At 35.1% G+C, this 21,840-nt stretch overlaps 1 protein-coding gene across 1 annotated transcript in view; it reads left to right on the top strand.

Annotated features, from left to right (window-relative positions):
- The window catches only part of Pof1b (POF1B actin binding protein), a 60,247-nt gene that overhangs the window by 11,656 nt on the left and 26,751 nt on the right, over window positions 1–21,840 (top strand). The window contains exons 3-6 of the mRNA XM_021153727.1: window positions 1,985–2,059; window positions 8,000–8,080; window positions 16,338–16,439; window positions 20,505–20,678. Of these exons, the coding sequence (XP_021009386.1) occupies window positions 1,985–2,059; window positions 8,000–8,080; window positions 16,338–16,439; window positions 20,505–20,678 (432 nt within the window). The remainder of the gene's footprint in view (window positions 1–1,984; window positions 2,060–7,999; window positions 8,081–16,337; window positions 16,440–20,504; window positions 20,679–21,840) is intronic.

The following is a 21,840-nucleotide window of genomic DNA, read 5'->3' as shown; positions in this document are numbered from 1 at the left end:
ATTATTTTCTTAATATAGAACCAAAATGCAAAAAAATAAGTTAAAAATTATCTCTTTTGTTTACATAATATCAGAAATAGAACAGAGATTAAGCATTGTCTAAGCCACACTTACACAATAACTATATGTAATTTCCCACATGCAGAAACTGAAGCTCATGGAAGAGACATGAGATAACCAATATCACAATCTGAGTAGTACTATACCTAGGTTCCAACCCAAGGAGCCTGACTCCTAGCCCAGGCATCTTTCTACTATACCATGATAACCAAGCACCTCATCTGTGCCTTGAACTACTTATCAGGAATGAAAGGCTCTAAATAGGACACATTGAACCAAAATATCACTGCTCGTTGAATTAATGATTCCAATATGAATAATATGAATGCTCTATATGACATATATATATATATATATATATATATATATATATATATATATATATAGAGAGAGAGAGAGAGAGAGAGAGAGAGTGATTTATACAAAGCTAAACACTTAGAAAGTCTACTAAAAAGGAAACCCCTCTTGGTGTGACCTTAAAATTATGACATGCTCTTCTTTGATTCTTTCACAAATTTTTTTTCACTTCTTATGGAACAGGAAATGACTGTTTCCAGGATTAATAAAGGGGATAAATATGACCTAATTACATTATAGGCATGTAACTATCATGATGAAACCACTTACTTTGTATAGTTAATATGCTAGTAAAACATCTCACTAATCTTAATCTTTAAAAAAACAAAATTATGTTCATGTAGAACAAAAAACCCAAAATCTCATTTTTTCTCCATGATCTGTGGGCCTCATCTATTAGCACATGGTTGTATTTGGAATCGTTTTTTTCTGAAGTGAAGGATATGTGCCCATTTGTTTTACAGTCTGTAATCTTCTGCATTCATCTGAAGAGCTTTTAGCTTCTAGCAGGAAATCCAGGAACCTATTTAGAGGCATCCAGAAAACACCAGATCTATAGTATTTGAAGTTAAAATAAAGAAAGGGGAAGATGGTAAAAATAGTGCCCAAGTGTTCAGAACATTCTTCAGTTGGAGTAAGTGTCTTGGCTTCTGATAAACTGTCAGTGTTAACCTTGTATATCTGTGATTCAGATTTTCATCATCCCTTTCTTAGGAAACTTTTTATTTTATTTTATTTTATTTTATTTTCTGTTTGTGGGGAGATATCCTGGAGGCATGTCAATCCTCTATAAATTATAGGAAGGTGTGATGAGCTTGAGTAATACTATCAAGTCTGTGCAATCTAGTGATGGGGGAGTTGCTCAGTGGTAAGCCCATGACTTAACATATGTGGTCTTGTGTTTGATCCCCAGTGCGATGAAAAAAAAATTATCTGTGCACACTAATGAGGTAGTGCATCTTTCCTAACTTGGGAAGAAATATAAGCAATGATAGCACAGTAATCATTTTGCCTAATCATTGTGAATACCACCTTCATTCCCTTTTGTGAATCATTTTAAAACAGCGTCGCTGACTCTAGAATTAAGTTGGTAGCAACAGATAAAGTATAATGGAGTCAACTTGAAGTAAACTAAGAGTAATAGTCAACTTTTCAAAGGTAGCTTCATCTATTAGTTTGATAATTTTTTTCTTTGTTTTTGCTCTACGAAATTTTCATTTGCTCCACAGCACACATATAATACTATTGTGGTATATTTTAGCACAATTGTCAAAGAAGGAAAAAAGAAAACAATAATACAAGATGGCATTGCTATAAAAATGCTCTAGAAATTATTTTATTATTAGGTTACATTAAAAGTTGTCCAAGTAATTCAGTAAATGTGGATAGACATCATCAGAGAAAGTCTCCACACAATGTTCTTATTTGTGACTAATAAGATTATTATAAAAATAAAGGACACCTCATCCATTCAATTGAATGGGTTAGCAGTCACAGTGACTGAAGACTTTCAAAATGCAGGGGTCAGAAACAATTTCTGAATGCTTTGTTTTGTTTTTCTCAACAGGAGCTCCATTCTCCAACTCTGAAAATATCTACTTGTGCACCAAGCACTCTCCACATAACACAAAATGCTGAACAGGTAAACAAAGTTGTGTTAACTTGGTTTTCTTCTTTTTATATAAGTCTTGTTCATATGTAGGGACACTCTTTATGTCTTTATATAACTACACCTTCACAAAACGTCAGTGCTCACAAACAAGAGGGTATTCTCATACATGAATATAAACTGCCCATGAGAAATTTGTACAGCATGTACCATAATTACATTTTTATATCCATTATTCTCTCATTCATACTGTTTCTAATTGAGGTGTAGTTTAATTTTAGCTGAGAATATTCTAGTGAATGCAGATATTTTAAGGGTCCTTGATTTGAAAACCAAGAAAATACATAAATTTGGATTGACCAAGGAACTGACTTTGTGAATGATAGTCCTTTAAAATTTATACTCATGAGGCAAAAAAGTAGCCTTCTTATGAGTTTATGATTTCAGAGACACACAAGACTGTTATTTCCTTTCATGTTTATGACCTAAGAGTCCTAGTCATTTTATTAGGTTTTAATATAAGTATTGTATATCCAAATGTAAGCTGTAATAATTATTACTACTGTAATATAATGTTTAGTTAATTGACATGTGTAAAAATATTAAAGTCCAGAGAAACATAATATAAAGCATATTAAATTTTTAGTTGCATGGGAGAGGAGTATACAATTTAGGGTGTTGACAAGAGTGAAGTTTCTAGAAAACACGAGGTATTTTGTAGTTGTTAAACTCTTAATTCCTACTTTGGTTGAATAGTTTGAAGTTTATTAACCATTTCCTTTCTTCTCGTATTTTAATTGAGAATCTCATACTGTGTATACTGTGTTGTGACCGAATCAGCTACCTATTCCTTCCCCCTTTGCTCACAACACTTTTTCCTCCCACCTTTATGTATTTTGATCATTTTGTATAGAGTTCTCTAGGTGCTTCCTGTATAAGCATGAGTGTTGGACCCTCTGCATGAGTAGTTTCTTAGCAGCCACATCCCTGACAAAAACTTACTTTTCATCCTTAAGCATTCATCAGTTCCCAGTAGCTCTTTAGATAGGGGCAGGACTTCATGAACCCTTCTTCCAACCATGTTGGTGTTGTGGCTTGTTTGATCTTGGACAGATATTATACATGCAGTCAAAGCCACTGTGAATTCATGTGTTCAATGATTTTGTCATGTCCAGCAAATAATGCTTTGCTGCAGATATCCATGATTTCTGGCTCTTACAGTCTTCCCACACTTCCTTTTTGAGGAATCCATGAGCCTTACTTTATTAAGTTATACATATATTTGATGATTCTACGAATTTACAAATCTTTTCTTTTGATGTGTAACGACTCTTATATTAACAATATTGACTTTTCCATTAAAAGTTTACAAATGACTTTATTCTAGTGTTTTCTCTTTCTCTTTTCTTTTTTTCTCGATAAATTTCTGAGACAAAGTCTTAGTATGTACATCAGGCTAATCTGGAAATCTAGATCCTCTTGCTTCAGCCTCCTAAGTACTATAATTACAGGCCTGCATCACCACATACAGATTTTTTGTTTCTTTTAATGTCTATTAAATGGCTCTCTATCTCCAACCCAAGGAATATTTAAAGGTGTATGCTACTATGCCCAGATACAGCTAAAATTTTAATTGGCTCCCTTCAAGTAATATTTTGTTCTAACCCTATGGGCATGCATCCAAAAAGAAAAAAAAAACAAATACTTAAAAAAAATATCACCAAGTGCAGTTTAAAAAGTATGGAGAGGCACTTAGTTACCAAGCTGCTGCTGTTGCTTTTAGAGTTACTCTTGGTCACACTGTGTGGTTTCCAATGTGCCTGATGTTGCCACATCAGATAGCCTTAGCTGAAGAATAGCCTTATTCCAAAAGTGACTCCACATCAGAAAAGGCTTTCACTCTCCCCCAAAAAAGCACCAGAAGACCATTTGACCACTGAGCAGGCACCATCATCTCTTCTCCAGAAAGCAAACCAGACAAGAAACTGGGCATTCCCCCTGATCTATGAAACTTCCTAGATTTTCACAAAGCTGATATCAATGGGAAGAATACAACTACCCAAGTCATTGTAGAGGTTGTCCTTCCTTGAAAGACTTTAAATATCCCTATCTGGGGCTTAAGATAGCCAGTCTCATTCTTTGATTTGCTGTGGGAGTCTCTACAAACACCACAGCCAGCAGGATGTCCCTGTGAGGCAAAAAGAAAGTCTGATTAAACAGGACTCAGTAGCTGGTTAAGGTTCAAACTTTGAAAATCTGACACTGGATGGTTTATTTTAGACATATTTAAGCACAGCACAGTTTGGAAAATATTTTCTGATGATAATTAAACCCAAGCCCATGTGTACAGCAAAGCTTAAAACATGATTACATTGAAACTCTTGTAAAACACAAGTGACATCTTCCATAAAGACGGGTTCTATAAATTAACTAAGGAAGAAGGCTCAAGGTAAACAATGCTCATGATAAGGGTCTCTGGGAAGATAGCACCATAGATTGACTGAGATAAACATAAGTCTGTGGGAGCCAGTGTTGCCTGGCTATACAGATAGAGCAGATGTCGCCAGGCTATTAACCACATCCGTTCCCAGCCTTCTGGCCTAAAAAAGGTTATACATCTCTCCTTTTGAAAAGATAACTCTTTATGTTTAACTGTTTGACATTCCTGGTTCCTCTAGTGCTTATCTATGAGCACAAGTACCTACGTGCTTCCTACAACTTACAACACTGCTGGCAGAAACCCTTTTTGTTGGTGAGGGAAAACAGTGGGGGCTGGGACTATAAGGAATGATAATGGTTTACGTACCATATATTAGTGTTACTTGCCTGTTGCTATGATAAATCACTATAACCAAAAGTGACTTAGAGAAGTGACTTAATTAATATTACTATTGCTGTGATAAAACACCATGACCAAAAATAATTTGGGGGTGGGGGAAAAGGGCTTATTTGACTTATGCTTTCCCATCACTGTTCATCATCAAAGGAAGTTCAGGGTGGGAATTCAAACAGGGCAGGAAGCTGGAAGCAGGAGCTGATGCAGAAACCAAACTGTGGAGGAATGCTGTTTACTCTCTCTGCACTGGCTTGCTGAGCCTGATTTCTTAAATAACTCAGGACCACCAGCCCAAGCGTGGCCCCACATCAGTCACAATTAAGAACATGCCCTACAGGCCTGATGTTATAGATGAATTTGAGTCTTCTTTCTCTCTAATGACTCTAACTTGTACCAAGTTGACATAAAACTAGCCAGCACAACTGACCACTTGTCAATGTTACACACAAATAACTTACTGTTAAGCCACAACCTTCTTTGTCCTGTTCATCCCCAAGGTCGGACATGAATATTGATACTTCAATACAAAACATTTTACAAACTTAGAAAAGTCTCACACAGCCTTGAAAAATTCAAACCCTTAAATATTCAATTTCTTTAAAATATCCAATCTCTTTTAAAAATCAAAAGTCTATTAACATCAAACGTCTCTCAATTGTGAGGGCCTATAAAATAATAACCATGTAAAATACTTCCTTACTTCAAAATGGAATAACCAGGGCATAATCACTATCTGAAAAACGCAAAAACAGTCTCCAAATATAAATAAATTGGTCTTCGATGTCTGGGATCCACATATGAACTTCGGGGCTCCTCCAAAGGGCCTAGGTCACTTCTCAGGCTCCACTGTCTACACCACACACAGCTTATCTTCTAGGTACCAGTTGACTCAACACCAACTCCATTGCTGCTGGTGTTCTTGGTGGTTATTCCATAGCATTGGCATCTCTAAAATGTTGGGGTCTCTTGCTGCAACTGGGCAGCACTTTCACCAATAGCTTCTCCCAGGCTCCTTTTATGATGCCAAGCCTCAACTTCTCTTCATGACCCCTGAAATTCTATGGCTTTAACTGCTACTAAGGCTGCACCTTCATCAGTGGACACTCCTGACTTCTCACAGTGCCAATCCTCAGCTGTTTTCTGTGACTCCCTTCATGCCTTCAAAACTAGTACCACCTGGGAAACTCTTACACCATGCTGTTAACCGAGGCTACATCTAAAACATACCTTCTGTGCGCTAACTCTTAGGAAACACTTCCTAGAAGACCTCACGTCAATGATACTGTCTTTCCTTGAGCACAACTGATTCTTCAGCCCCAGATGATCAGCATCTATTGTCACAGAGAAGTAAAGGTTTTACTATAGTGGCTCAGGTCTCTTGTTTAGTCACAGTTGATTAGTCAGCTTCAGCTGACCAGATATTGCAGATCCTTCACACATGTGACCTGATAGAAGTTCTACTTTTCTCTGAAGCCAGGCCTTCATCATATGCACCGCTCTCAACATTCTTATCATTCAAGCTCTGGCAGAAGAGCTCATTAAGCTCTCAAAATCCAATGACTTTTCTAGCCTAAAGTTCCAAAGTCCTTCCACAATCCTCCTCAAAACAACACAGTCAGTCCTTTTTCAGTAATACTCCACTATCCTGGTACCATTTTCTGTTTTTGTTAGGGTTACAATTGCTGTGATAAAACACCATGACCAAAAGGAATGGATTTATTTAGTTTACACTTTCACATCGCTGTTTATCATTGAAGGAAGTCCGGACAAGGACTCAAACAGGACAGGGACCTGGAGGCAGGAGCTGAGATGCAGAAGCCATGGAAAAGTGTTGCTTACTGGCTTGCTCCACATGGATTGCTCAGCTTGCTTTCTTATTGAACTCAGGACCACCGGCCTAGGGGGGGGGTGGTCCTATCAATAATATCCTGGGCCCTTGCACATCAATCACTAATTAAGAAAATGTCCTAATGACTTACCTGAATAGTGATCTTAAGGAGACATTTTCTCAATTGAAGTTCCTTTCTATCTTGTGTCAAGTTAACAAAACTGGGCAGCACAGGAAGAAAGAGTTCATTTGGCCTACAGTTCCAGAGAATGAGTTCATAATGGTAAGAGAGCCATGACAGCAAGTGGCTGAAGCAGGAACCTGAGAGATCACATCTTAACAACAAACATGTAATAAAGAATATCCTGGAAGTACAGTGAGGTTATAAACCTTCAAAACCCATCTTCAGTAAAGTGCTTCCTGAAGGAAGATTATTCCACCTAAAGATTTCATAATCTATCCAAATAGTACCATCATTTGAGCACAAAGTTTTCAAATAACTGAGTCCATAGGAGAAATTTCTCATCTAAAGCACCAATCAACCACTCCCCAAGATTGAACCATCTACAGTCAGGACAACAGACTTTTGAAAGCAAAGAGCAGCAAGACTATGAAGAGTGAATGCAGTTTCTGGTCTGTCTGTAGTATCACCTACAATAATTGCAACCAAAAACATCTCAAGTCTGGTGTGCCATGAAAATATTTCAGTGAAATCTAGAACTTTGATGATCCAACCTGTCCATGAATTGAAGGCATTTTCAAAGGGAATGGATCCCTTTCAAAGTGTTAGATTTGGGGAGACACTAACCTTTTGGCAAAGGATACAGCTGTGAGTGATGACTTGAAAAATGAAGTTCTTAAAGAAGTAAGCATATAAGGTAATCAATGAGCCTCCAGTTGCCCCTGCTCCTTTCCAAGCAAGTAGCCAGTAAAGTATTTACTGAGTCATTGGGTCTAGAGAATCAATCAATCTTAAAGACAAATAAACTCTCAGATCTTATAGAGTTTTTACTTACCAAACTTTAATAAAAATGAATATGTAATGAAACCATAACAATTTGTGAAAAAGTATGGTAAAAATAGAAATTAGTAAATGCAATTACTTACAATAGAGCCGAGCAACTGCAGCTTTGCAAAAGTACTTTTAACACTAACATTAAATAAATTATAAAGTCATATATCATTGTTCATAAAAGGGACTGTATAATGTTCACTATGAAAAATGTTCCTTATTTTTATTTTTGATAGATCCAAGCAACCAAATAATGATAACTTTATATAGTTATATGGATTTAATTTTTCTCCACAGGAACTCCATTCTCCAACAGTGAAAGTTACTACATATCCACAAACCACCATTAGGAGATACATAGTACAAAACCCTGAACAGGTAAGGTATCATACGATCTCTTCTTCTAGTGCATAAGTTATCAGATCCTTAAACACTGATTGATGGCTTATCTTCCAGTTAGAAAGTGCACCTGTAACCATTAATCTAAAACCCTATTTTTAATTCCAAGTAGCCATACACCCATACAGTCTGACAAAGAGACCAAAAGTTCCAAGCCGCTTGGCTGTTAGAATACTTTCATATCTATAACCCCACCTGAGCACTATAAGGGACCTTTGTGCACTTTGAAGCAGAGCAAAAAGGGACAAAGGTCTTCACGGGCTTCCCATAAAATCTACCAACCATCACATCAGGAGTTGGAAGATTCAGTTTATTTGAATTTACCTTTTAGATGTGGACTAGAAAGAAGAAAATTAAAAAGTAAAAGTTCAAAAATGTTTCATGTGCTTGTAGCCTGCGAGGCATAAATTACGTACCTAGAAATAAGCTTGTTAAAAATTTACATTATTTTATTTTTACTAAAATAAATAAGCACATGTTTTACAGAGTATATATTTTTCTCTGTCTAATTTCAGAAGAATATTAAGACAACGTTTTCAATAATAACAAACCTTTCTGAAGGCACACACATACATGTGCATGCACACGTCTATCTATAGTGGCAACAAAATGAGCTTGTTTTGTTGTTTGTTTTAAGGAATCAGTCTCTCAAAAGGAACACTGTGGTATGGATAGAGATATGACATTTTTTTTCCTTTACACTTTATTTCTCCATTATAACAAGAAACTATCTTTCTCCTGAAAGATTATGTATTTCAGCTGCAGAAAGAAAACTGTTAATCCAGAGCCTTTCTCATTCACCGCTAATCTAAGTGGTGTGGAGCATATTCTTATACTACTACCTTTTCCACCTCTTATTTTTTAATTTACTTATTAAAACCATGTTCTCAGGTCTCCTTAGCTAAGGAAGCTGCTGGTTGTGTATGCATGTCTGTGTGGATTTGTGTACACAGAGGAGCTGAGTAAGGGGATGATTGCTTTGGATATTTGCTTGAGTTTTCATAAATTTGTGTAAACATTGAAAGAGGATGTGATTATAGCTAAAGCAGTTGCCTGCTCCTTCTTTTGCATAATCAAATATTTAAGCAGCAAGTATGAAAACAGGGGCAAGGTGGCTGGACAAGGGGCAGTGAAGAGAACCTTAGTAGGGGACGGATATTTCCCTACCTTTGTCCTTCTGCTGTGGCCCTTCTCAATATAATATGTGATGGGAGTTGAATGCATTCTACCTGAATACACGTATACTATTGGTTTCTTACAAAGGCAGCATTTCTTGTATGATTTGTATTTACATATATCTCATCTTCTGCTTTCTTACCCATATAGTTGTCCTTATATTTACACAGGTATAAATCCTTGTATATGTGTGTTTATGTGTATCCATATACGCAAGTTAACATCAGGTGTCTTCTTCAACCTCTATTTGCCTGATTTTTTGAGACAAAGCTTCTTACTGAACCTGAGCTCCTGTTTAAGACTAACCTGTCTGGTCAGTGAGCTCTGGAGCCAGCCTGGTCAGTGAGCTCTGGGGATCTATTTGTTTTTACTTCCTCAGGGCTGAGATTACAGATCTGATAACAGGGCCAGATTTTTACTGAATGCCAGGCATCCATACTCTGGTTTTTATGTTTACACAGTAAGTGCTTTATCAAGTGAGCCATCTCCCCAGCCTGGAACTCACATTCTTTAAAACATACTTTCTTTAGTCTTGAGAACACTTAAATTCTTAAGTGCTGCAGGAACACGGAGCTACAAAGTGACAATGTAGATAGATTTGAATACTGCAGAATAAGAAGTAGCAAATTAAGGACAACGCACAATGGACCTTAACTGATTACCAGATAAATTATGTAGCTACAAATTTGCTTATACACCATGTTGTTTACAAAGGCAGCAAAATTAGAAGTATGTGTATAAGTAAGGACATATTAATAACACTGGGCTTGCTTCTCTAAGAACTCATTATCTCGGGCTATTTTGAACTACAAACATTTTCTCAGGAACATCTAACAGAAGAATGAAGAAAAATACTCCTTTAAAGATTCAAACTCTGTCCTTTATTGAGCAATAAAACAAATTTCAAGCCACATGCTTTGTAAACAAAAATAACCTAACTGGTTTTGCAAAATAGCTTTAACACTATATATATATATATATATATATATATATATATATATTCTTATTTTAAGTGTATTTCTTTTGTATTGTGTACTTTTAAATCTCTCAGGCAGAAGACTTAGTTTAATTGCAATGTTTACAGTAAGTTGAAGCTCTTAAATTGTAACCTCACCCTCTTTCACTTCCTAGCTTTGCTAAGCTTTACTTCTCTTTGGAATTATACTGATCTTGAGCCACTTCTCTAATTATGATTCCTCCTATCTCTATTCAGGCTTTTATTTGAAGTTGTTCCTAATTTTCTTTATTCTCGATGTGTCTTTGTACTACAAAGATTTATGAATGCTGGTTTACTTTTCAAAAAAAAATGAAGAAAACACACTCATTTCATTAGGGGGATGAAATCCAGCTGATATTTATCAATTTCATTAAGTTTCTCATTGTAATGCTCCTAATGTGGAGAAAATACTCTATAGTAGCGGTTCCCAACCTTCCTACTGCTGTGACCTTTAATATAGTTCTGGGTACTCATATTTGGGTTTATCTGCATGTGAGCAAAGCCTCCTCGAGATGAATGGAGGAGCAGCGTCTCTGTTTCCAAGACCATTGGAAGTATGTGTTTTCTGATATTCTTAGGTGACCCCTGTACAGGTCTATAGTAGTAATTTGGGGGGGGGAGGGTTGCTACACCTTTTTTTAGTCATACCTCCCAAATAAAAATCACAGAAACCTGGTATTTTTAATAATATACTCCAAGCCTAAACTGGGCAGATTCTGAGCTTTCTAACCTACATTCCAGCCATAGACTCCATGAAACTTGCCAACTGAGTTTTGTTCTGTTCCATGTGTGTCCTCAGAGCGAGCTTCTCTCATGCCAAACTTCTTCTCCTGGTCCGTACCTGAGACTGCCTACTGGATCTAAAGTTCTACCTTCCTCTCTCCCCTTCCCAGTCACAGACTCTAACTTTTTTTTGAAACCCAATCAGAGATTACTGGGGAGCATTTTTTACAGCACATTAGTCAATACAATGTCCATGTCTAGACTGTAACCTGATCTTGGCCTACAGAACTAAGCATCTGAATACACATAAGACCAACCTCAGCAGGGGTCACAATCCACAGGTTGCGGGCCACTGCTTTAGAGCCTTAAAATAGGAAGAAGGAAATAAGGCATGTTTCCTAAACCAAAGACGCTTACATTTTTTAGAGTGTGAAGTAAAGGTACGGCGATATTTAGCTGTGAAAATTACATGGTAAAATACATGGTTGGGTGGGTGACAGTCACTAGTAGACAAATGCAAAGTGTCTTAGTTTTCTGTTGTAGTGACAAAATACCTTGACCTAGGTGATATATAAAAGAAAACATTTACTTGGGGCATTTCATATAGTTTCAGAGTGTGAGTCCATGACCAACAACGTGGTAGGAGGCATGGGAGCAGGCAGGCAGTCATGGTCCTGGAGCAGTAGCTGAAAGCTTATAACTGGGTGGGCTCTCACCCTGCAGATATCACTGCTTTTATTATATTTCTCCATATCTCTCATCACAAACTAAGGCTCCAAAACTAAATTTTCTAGTGCTCTTTTTCTTTCTCTCTCTCTCTCTCTCTCTCTCTCTCTCTCTCTCTCTTTTTACCTTTTCTCTTTATCACGTTAGATCTGCACAGGAGAGATCATTCATAACCACATGACATAGTCAGTACTAGGCTGTATCAAAATCTTCTCTGCCAACTAAACTAGTCTGAAACACTTTAGTTAGCCTCAGGCACACTCTTAGCACAAAGGGAAAAAGCAGCCACATTCATTGCTAAAATATGCCAAGAATAACTCTTTGCCTAGTTCCTAACACTGTTCACCTCTGAAACCAGTTAATCTGGGCCTCCACAGTCTGAATTGCTCTGAACCCTATTGTTTTCAGCATCCTACTAGGATGGATTATTAAGCTCCACTTAAAGAATTCAACTGCTTTTCCAGTCCAAAGTCTCAAAGTTTTCCATTTTCCTCCCAAAGCAACAGACAAAACTAAATTAATAAATAACTAAATAAACACAACAGATTCCATAGTTAGGTATGTCACAGCAATAGCCTACTCCTGGTACCAACTCCTGTTTTAGTTACTTTTCTATTGTCATGATAGAAATTATTACCAAGGCAATGGTAAAAGAATGAGATTAGTTTGGTGGCATATAGTTCCAGAGGGTGAGTCCATAGCCATCAAGGCAGGAAGCTTGGCAACAGACAAGCAGTTATGGCAGTGGAACAATAGCTGAGAATTTATAACTTATCCACAAGCACTAGGCAGAGAGAGAGGGTGGTGAGGGAGGGAGGGGAGAGGAAGAGAGAGAGGGAGAAGAAGGGAGAGGAGGAGAGAAGGAGAGGAACAAGGACAGAGTCAGGGAGAAGACAGAGACAGAGAGACAGAGAGAGAGAGCTAACAGGGAATAGTGTGGCCCATCCACAGTGACATACCTCCTCTAATAAGGTCACATCTCCTAATCTTTCTCAAATAGTACCAGTAGTGGGGACCAAGTATTAAAACATATGAACCTAGGGGACATTCACATTAAAACCACCACACAGCAATTTGACTAGAGATAGCACATTTGCTGTGTGTGGAAAATCAAGGAAAGATTTGTTTTGACATATAGTGTATTAGTACAATTTACATGATGTTAGAATCATTACACTTATAAGGAAATTTAAATTCAAATATGTGGTGCTTTGTTCAGGTTTTCACAAATTCTTTTCTTTTCTGACAGCTAATTTGGGAATAGTTTTAACAAAATTTAAAACTTACTGGCTAAGGAGGCTGGGGTTATGGTGGCCTGCAAGAAAAGATTAAGAAGAGATGTGGAATAAGTTTATTAAAGGGAAATACTGTAAGGTTTGCTTGAGCTAGTGGGATCTGAGGTACATAATAGAGAGAGTACTAGTAGATATTTAAAATGACATTACTAAAGGTCACATTTTAGATAGAAGTAAGAGGGTTGGTATCTAAATTTTATCACCAAGGATAAAGGCAGGAGTCGGATTGCTGTGAGGTAATGGAGAAGGTTAAGGAAAATATCTATTTCAAGTGAACAGAAAGACAGATCCCCTGCAAGAAAATGTCTTCTGAGAGAAGGTTCTAAAAATAGAAATAGAGCAAATAGAGGAAAGTATTGACTAACCATATGAAATTAACATAAAGCCAAAGAGAACAGGAATGCAAGAGCTTTGACAGTTAAGAAAGTCACAGTGATATTTCAAACAACAGTTTAAATATGCTTGTGGGAGCAAAATCCAGATACAGGAAGTTGATGGGTAGACTTCTCAAAAGGAAGCAGAGGAAATAAGTGGGGGATGCATTTCTGAAAAGGATAGTGGTCAAAGGTAAGAAGGAAGGTATCACTGGAGGAGAAAACTGGATCTTAAGGAGCCTGGAAGATTTGTAGATAGAATGAATCAGTAATGGAGAAGAAAAGAGACAAATGAGATAAGATTCTGAAGGAGAAAACAGGGTAAAATTTCAGATATGCATAGAAAATAAAGGTATGGATTCGTCTTTGAAGAGCTGGAAGGAACGGAAACCAAAAAGTAGTTTTTGCAGTGTGGAGAAAGGTAGTGAGATCTGGAAGGAAAGGGACTGGGTGAGCACCAGGTCAGGGGCTGTGGAAAATACAAGGCTTTAGAACCACAGTTGTGGAACTTGATTAATCCAGGTGTGATCATACAGCTTGGAGGTGATGCTTGAAACGGAATAACTTGAACTTGTAATCAACAAATTTTTGTTTTGGTTTCAAAAAATGTTTCTCTATTATAGCTTGTGGCCTGGGAACATTGCAATAGATGCTGGGAATTATATACTTTGTTAAATGTGAGAACTACTGCCAGAGGTTTTGAAAGTAACAATTAAAGTTATAACATCAACCGTTTGGAAAACACCTGCTAATTTTTAGGGTGGATTTGGCAGCGAATCAAATGTAGAGACTGAAGCAGTGAAACTGTTGAGCTCCTCACACACTAAGAACTCTAAAATGCTTGGTTACAGTTAGTAAGCTGATTTGTTTTTCTACAGTAATTATTCATAGGAATATTTTTACCTTCTTATAAATTTGGTAAAATAATAGTCTAAATTTAAATTAGTTTTTATTGCCATGTTAAGTCTTGAAAACACTTGTAATAGACAGATTAAAAATGAATTGCATTTCACACAGAAGAAAATCTTATATTTTCATAAATTCATTTTTATTTTTTAGAAAATTCTAAATCATCAAGATCAGAGTAACTACCATCCCCTTTCATTCAATAATCTGTTCATCTACTATGGAATTAGGGCCAATAATTTCTTTGCCTTCAAAACAGTCTATATTGTATAATTAAAATTGATAGCCTAGAAATATTATACGTTTTCCCGAAAGCATTTTAATATATTACATATTATGATACTACATATTAAAAATAAATGTACAAAATTAATGGTACCTTAAATTTTTTTGCTTGATCAGGATACCGTGTATCCTATCCTTGTGTGTGATAAGCACACTGAGGTTCAGAGAAGGTTAATTCCTTACATGAATCCACTTCATATGGATGGAGAAAGACTTGCATCTTTTGTTTCACGACACCATACCTTCCTTTTATACTTGGCCTGCTTCCACTGATTATTTGAAGTCAGATTCAATGTATTCATAGCAGCTAAAATCCAATCTACTTTGTAGTTCTTATACACTGATGTTTCAAGTATTGTTGTGTTCAGTTTCTTACTAACTTGCTGGAATTTTCTCTCTCTGATTTTTATGGTATTTTTCTATCTTGATTCTAAAACTTTGAAAGACTTCCCTAGTTCTTGGGGTGTTTGTTTGTTTGTTTGTTTTCTGTCTTCACTCACATTTTGAGCTATTGTGTGATTACTAACCAGAACTTTTTCTAATCTGTTCATTGAGAAATCTGGGTCTGCAGACTTAAGCTAAAGAATTTCTTCCCTTCATAACAGTCTTTTAGGTCAGTTGCTTTAAGAACTGAGAATAATTACAATATTTTCCAATCAACAATATTTTCCATATACTAGCAGTTTTATCTACTCTACATACACTAAAAATACATTTACACATTTTTTATTTTGTGGCAAATCAATGAACAAAACAACCTCATGACTCAAATGAAAATCAGAAGGAAAAACTGGACATGGTTGCACTCATCTTTAATGCCCTAGTACTTGGAAGCAAAAGTAGGCAGACACCTGAATGCAAGGCCAGCAAGAGCTAATGAGTTCTGAGGCAGCCAGGGAGGGCTACAGCAAGACCCTTTCTCAAAATGAAAGAAAATAATGGGGAAAAATAATGTGATTTATGTTACATTTACATTGAACTCCTTGTCTGATTTTTTTCATTAGTCTTTCAATCTAAGACACATCACAGGCCTTTATTTCATTGACTGATATCTTCTAAGTACTTGGCTAATATTATAGCAATTTAGTTGATTATATAGAGATACAGTGGCTCTTAAAGTTTCTGCCCTGTTCTCAGTACTCAAAACATATGTTGTACTGAGAATCTTAGTCTTGATTATCATCACAAATAGGGATTGTACACTTCAATGACATGCAAATTTGAGTCCTAGAAAAAATAGTTCAATGCAGTTCTACCCACTTTATGGTTTAGTAAATTCTATGGTTCAGAATGAATTCTATTTATTCTAAAGTTCTCTAATAATTTCTTTACATAGAAAGAAACCTGCCTGTGACCCCAGTTTAAAATCTGACAATTTTATGCAAGACTACCTTAGAAGACAGACATTTTACTTGTGTCCTGTCTTAGAGCCAATGGGGTTACAACAACTTAAGCCCAATCTACTTTATACTTCGCCCCCATTTCTCACCCAGAAAAATGAATACTATATTTCCTACTTCCTTCAGATCTTCCCTGGAGAACCAGTAAAAATAGGAGGAATTCAAATTGTTCTCATTGACAGACTATTTTTTAAAATTCTTTCTTCCTCTTGGAAGAAACTTATTAATGAATTCTTCCATTATCTTCCTAAAATCTGTTACTACATCAGAGCCTAGTAGATACCATGTATTTGTTGGAGAGCCTATGGAAACAACACTTTTCAAATGAAAACATATTATTTAATCTCTTACTAGGAACCATTGTCTCCTTTCCTAAGAGGAAGTCAATTCTTCCCAGGAAACAATGTAATTTATGAAAAAACAATAAGAAAAGTGGAGAAGCTAAACACAGATCAGGTAAGTAATATTTATTTTAAAACTTGTTTTATAAATATAAATCTTGAATTATGAATATTTTAATAGAATTGAAATTGTACTTAATTATCAAGTACCAGGCAAGACTACTGTGAGTTATAGTATGGCATCTTGTCTATGGTCCCCCATACTATCCTTAATATTTTTATATTTTATTACGAAGCTCATTTTACTGAAAATGAATCTGAAGTCACATAACAAGGTAATGGTAGAAAATTAACCTTATATATAGTATATGTTTTCTTTTATATATGTATATGTATATATATATGATATACATGTTATATGTTAGAAGTATATAATATAGCTTTAAAAACTAGTTTACAAAAATAAAAGCCCAAAATGTTATCTAAATTATTTTAAGATGCTCAGATTTAAATTAGTACTATGTATTAACAGGTAAGTAAAATATTCTGAAGGATATAGGAAGCTGAAGCTTTAAGTCATACTTGAATTAGGTGGTTTAAAGTGAAAGAATTTTATTGTCTCTCAATTCTAAAAAGCAGAAATTGAAAACTCCAGTGTGCAACAGGACCATCATCCTTCTGGAACTGTCAGGAAAGAAACCTTTTCATTCTTAGTTTATTTAGCTTGTGGCACCCTCAGGCATTTTTGATTGCATAATCACATTCCAAACCCCTTCTTATGACATGGCACCCTACATGAGCATCTTTACAGCAGCATCCCTCTCTGCATGGCTGTCTCAATGTAAAATCTCTCATTTTTATGAGGACATTGCTCATATTGGATTGGATCTCATCCTAGTAACCTTACTCTAAATGGATTCTATCTGAAAAGACCATATTTTTTTTAAAGCAGATGCTATATTTCTGGAACTTAGAACGCCACCATAAATTTGGAGTATGGGTAACAATTCAGGACATAATAGGCAGTGAAATATTATAAAATCAGTCTGGAAAATAAAATTATCTTTCTCACATGTAAATAAAACACACTGAAAATGTATTGGATTTTGTTTCAAAACTTCTTGGCATGAGAACATGCTCTATTTTTATAAGCACTTATTGGCAATTGTTAGTAGACTTGTAGGAAATAACATGCTATGTATCAAATATTCCTTATTTGATGCCTAGTAAAAGTGAAATGACATAAATTTTCAGAATGATAACATCAAAATGTCTCCCTTTTGGTTTCCCTGTTATGCTGAATAGTGTCTAAAGACCTGGTAGATTAAACAGTTTTCAAAGAACAACCCAACATGCTATCAAGTAGAAAAAAAAAAATCACTGGTTGTTTTTGATGTTCCAAATAATAGTTTCTAAAGCTGTTGATTTATATTTATATTTATTCAACCAGGATATCAAAAGTAATGTTTTACACTTTTTAAGTAGCATGGGAGAATTTGGGGTACATTATTTAATGCTGCTTTCAAGTTTCTGGGTTTTTTTTTCTTGTTTGTTTGTTTGTTTGTTTGTCGTCTTTCGAGATAGGTTTTCTCTGTGTTGTCCTGGCTGTCCTAGAACTCACTCTGTAGACCAGGCTGGCCTTGAACTCAGAAATCTGCCTGCCTCTGCCTCCCAAGTGCTGGGATCAAAGGCGTGTGCCACCAGTGCCTGGCTGAAGTGTCTGTTTTAATAAGAATGAATAGTTTTTCCACTTTATAGCCTCTAGAATACAATGTTCTCTATAACATTGATTGCCTTACCACCCATACAGCTTAAAATATTAAGATATGTTTTTAAGAACACGGCTTTTGCTTACTGTTGACATTAGTATTTATTTGTGCTACCTTTTTTCCCCCCACTAATGATTTTAATCATTTGGGAGTTTTATAACTACCATGTGTGCTGTCCAAAGTATAATTGCCTGTACCAAGGAACAAAGCATAATTTTTTGTTTTGTTATTTCCTCAGTGATAGGGGCTATACCATAGCATGTTAGATAAAGCCAAGGTCTAATCAAAACAATGTACTGGCACTTGTCCAAGAAAAAAAAAGAGGCCTCTGTAGTAAAAAGTTGGTACAGTAGTAAGTTAACTATACTTTCAAACTACTTGTAGTTTATATTATTCTTTTTCCCCTCTATTTAAAGGAATAACTCATGAGAGATCATTAGTGGTTAATATTCTGTACATTTACATTTAAATTATGCTATGCTTCAAAGTATGATTACAATATGAATATTTTCCTTTAAAACAATGATTTCAGTACTTGAGTATCAGAACTGGAGCTATAACTCAGGGGTAGGCACTTTTGTAGATGAAGATCTGGATTCCACCTTAGTGTCAAGACTAAAAATAGTAAATACAATTCTTTTTAATATCCCATCACAACATGGTGACATTTTATAACATAAAAGAACAGATAATATATTTATCTGTTAATTTGTAGCAAAGTTGATTAAAGCATATGGTTAGTTTTCTAAACTGTAAAGATCTCAGTGCTATCACACTTGTAAAATGAGTCATACTTAAACAGTCTAGAGAAAGGAATGCCAAGAACTGATTCTGTGGCCTTTATATATCTACAGAGGCAGTTTTTATTCATAACATGGCCTCTTCATATATTTTTCTTTATTTCAAAATATTCTATGCACATAAAATGTAATTCATATAGATTAAAATTTTTCTAACTATAAAAAGAATATTGAAAACAATACAAATAATATTAATGGTAATTGGCTTCTCTATCTGGGCCGTCATGCATCTAGTTTCTTTTTGCAGATAGCCACTCTTGAAAGTTTATCACTCTATTCATATAAAAGGACATATATGTATATATACATAAACATATGTGTATATATAATATATGTATATAGATTACTTTACATGTTAAACCAGAGGGGTGATGCTGTATTCATTGTTCTGCAATTCAGTATTGTTTTCATCTGACATAGTTTGAAAATTATTGCATCTAAGTATCTAAATGCTTGTATTACATTACTTTTCAATAAGTCAACTTTTTACAGTCAAAAAGAAAATTTACACTGAATTTATACTTTCAAACCTGACTATATGTGAGTGAATATAACATTATGAATAAAACTTGAGTGCTTTTTCTTTGAAAGCAGGCTTTTATTAGCTGTCTCTTTTCAAAGCAGAATAATAACAGCATACTATAGAAATGTTCAAGTATGCCTGAAGCCCTCCCAATGGATATATGCAAATATTAGTTCCTTCCTGTATTGTTCAGGAAAACATAATGACATAAACAAGCAGCTAAAATAGATTGGGTTTAAAAGCAAATTTCAGATTTTCCTGCAGTCAATATAAGTGACCTTTATACCCTTAGATTCTGAGGAACAAATCATGAATTCCACTCACAGTTTTGTCATTATTTATTTTGTCATTAGAAGTACATAATTTGACTTGTCGTTTTTTGGGAGGGTACTAATGTTCAAATTTAGTGAGATAAATGACAATAAAATTAAAGTTTATGGTGGCATCAATGTTATAATAATAGTAACGCACAGTTCCTACAGGCAATTCATTTACTCCACACAGAAACTCAATAAAAGCAGTATTTGAATAAAGGTATCTGGTAGAATTAGAGTAAGGGCTTACATTTCCTAGATCAAAAGCACCAATCAATGATTCTCAATGGTTTTAAAATAGTCTCTTCTCAAGTTTCATAAGCATGAGTTCATTGCCTCCCCAATAGGGATACAAACATACTTCCTATTGAAAATCACTGAATTGTATTTTTTCCTAATTTTAAATTCTTTTAAACCTTCAGCATCATAGAATTATTATATAATTAGATAGTAGAGTGCCTATTGAGTCATAAAAGAAAGCTTAAAATATTCATAATAATTTTAGATTTAAGTACAACTAAAATATCAATTTAATTAGGACATGAAATTTTATAGCTTATTTGAGTAAGTATTTTGATGGCCATAGCTACTGATTAAATAAAAACAAATTCTAATAATTTCTACTTACTGGTTAAATTAAAATTATCATTAGTTAAAATTACAAATTCTATACCTAATTATTTAGTTGTGGCTTTCAAATTTGTTTCCAATCTTTTCTTGATTTGTAATAATTGGTTTTAGATGGCTATTTTTTGACATGTATATATGTTTTAGGAATGTTGTCCTCAAATTCAATGCCATCATCATGTCATCCAGCAACCCCAGATCATCCACTCTCCACATTGTCAGCAGTCCCATTCTAGCCATCAAATCCAGTGTATAACAGAAAATGATTCAAATATTGGGCATGAACTCTGTCATGGCGGGCCAAGCCAAATACATGAACAGGTAAGATCAACCAGTTCAATACTTACCAAATTTAGTAAGTTCTTAAACATGTCTTACTTTAGTAGTCTAACACTCACATTCAAATTTCATCTAAACATTGAAGAATTATACCAGTGTGTTTTCACAACATTTTAAAAACAACTATCCAAACTCCTTTCAAGAAATTAAAAATCATTCAGGTTCATTAATTAAATGGATGAAGTTATTATCAAGTCATGAATATTTAATTGTGACTGATAACTGATCCTTAGAAATGAGCCCAACAGTTGTTCAGCATTACTCATTTTCATGAGATATAATATTCAAATGAACAACGAATTAGAAATGCTGTCATCTGAGATGATTGTTAATGATAGCATTTCACCAGCTTGGAATTAGTTGCTGTATATATTCTTTGAGAATATATTATACTAATTCAAGTCAGACTATACTTATACTTTATTGTGTATTATAACAAAATAGAAACCAAAACTTAGTTGCTAAGGAGAAACCTCCCTGGATACAATCTTGAGTGACTAATTTATGTTGTAAAGATTTTGGAGTCTTGTAAACATCTGCTGCACAAGTGATAATAAGAAAATAATGATTTTCTTCAATCTGGTAAAAACTAACAATAATGACTGAAATAATGGAGAGTCAAACATCATTTGTACTTACTCCAGTTTTATTTTTTTCACAATTTTCACAAATTTATTATTTTTATTTTTCTATACGAATATTTTCTCCTGTGTGTGTGTGTGTGTGTGTGTGTGTGTGTGTGTGTGTGTGTGTGTGTGCGTGTGTGTAAACCATGTGCATACCTGGTGCCTACAGAGACTAGCAGAGAGAGTCAGATCAGTTGGAACTATAATAAAAAGCTACAGATGGTTGTGAACCATCATGTGGGTGCTGAATCTGAACCTGGATTCTCTGCAGGAGAATAAAGTGCATTTCCATGATTTTTTTTAGGTGCTTCTCAACCATCCAAGATTCCTCTGTTGAGAAATCTCTGTTTAGCTCTGTATCCCATTTTTTTAAAAAATTGGATTATTCGGATTTTTGGAGTCTAACTTTTTTTTTTTATTACGTATTTTCCTCAATTACATTTCCAATGCTATCCCAAAAGTCCCCCATACCCTCCCCACCACTCCCCTACCCACCCATTCCCACTTTTTGGCCCTGG

Source organism: Mus caroli, chromosome X, assembly GCF_900094665.2.
Source record: "Mus caroli chromosome X, CAROLI_EIJ_v1.1, whole genome shotgun sequence".
NCBI lineage: Eukaryota > Metazoa > Chordata > Mammalia > Rodentia > Muridae > Mus > Mus caroli.
This window is presented reverse-complemented; position numbering and strand designations above follow the sequence as displayed.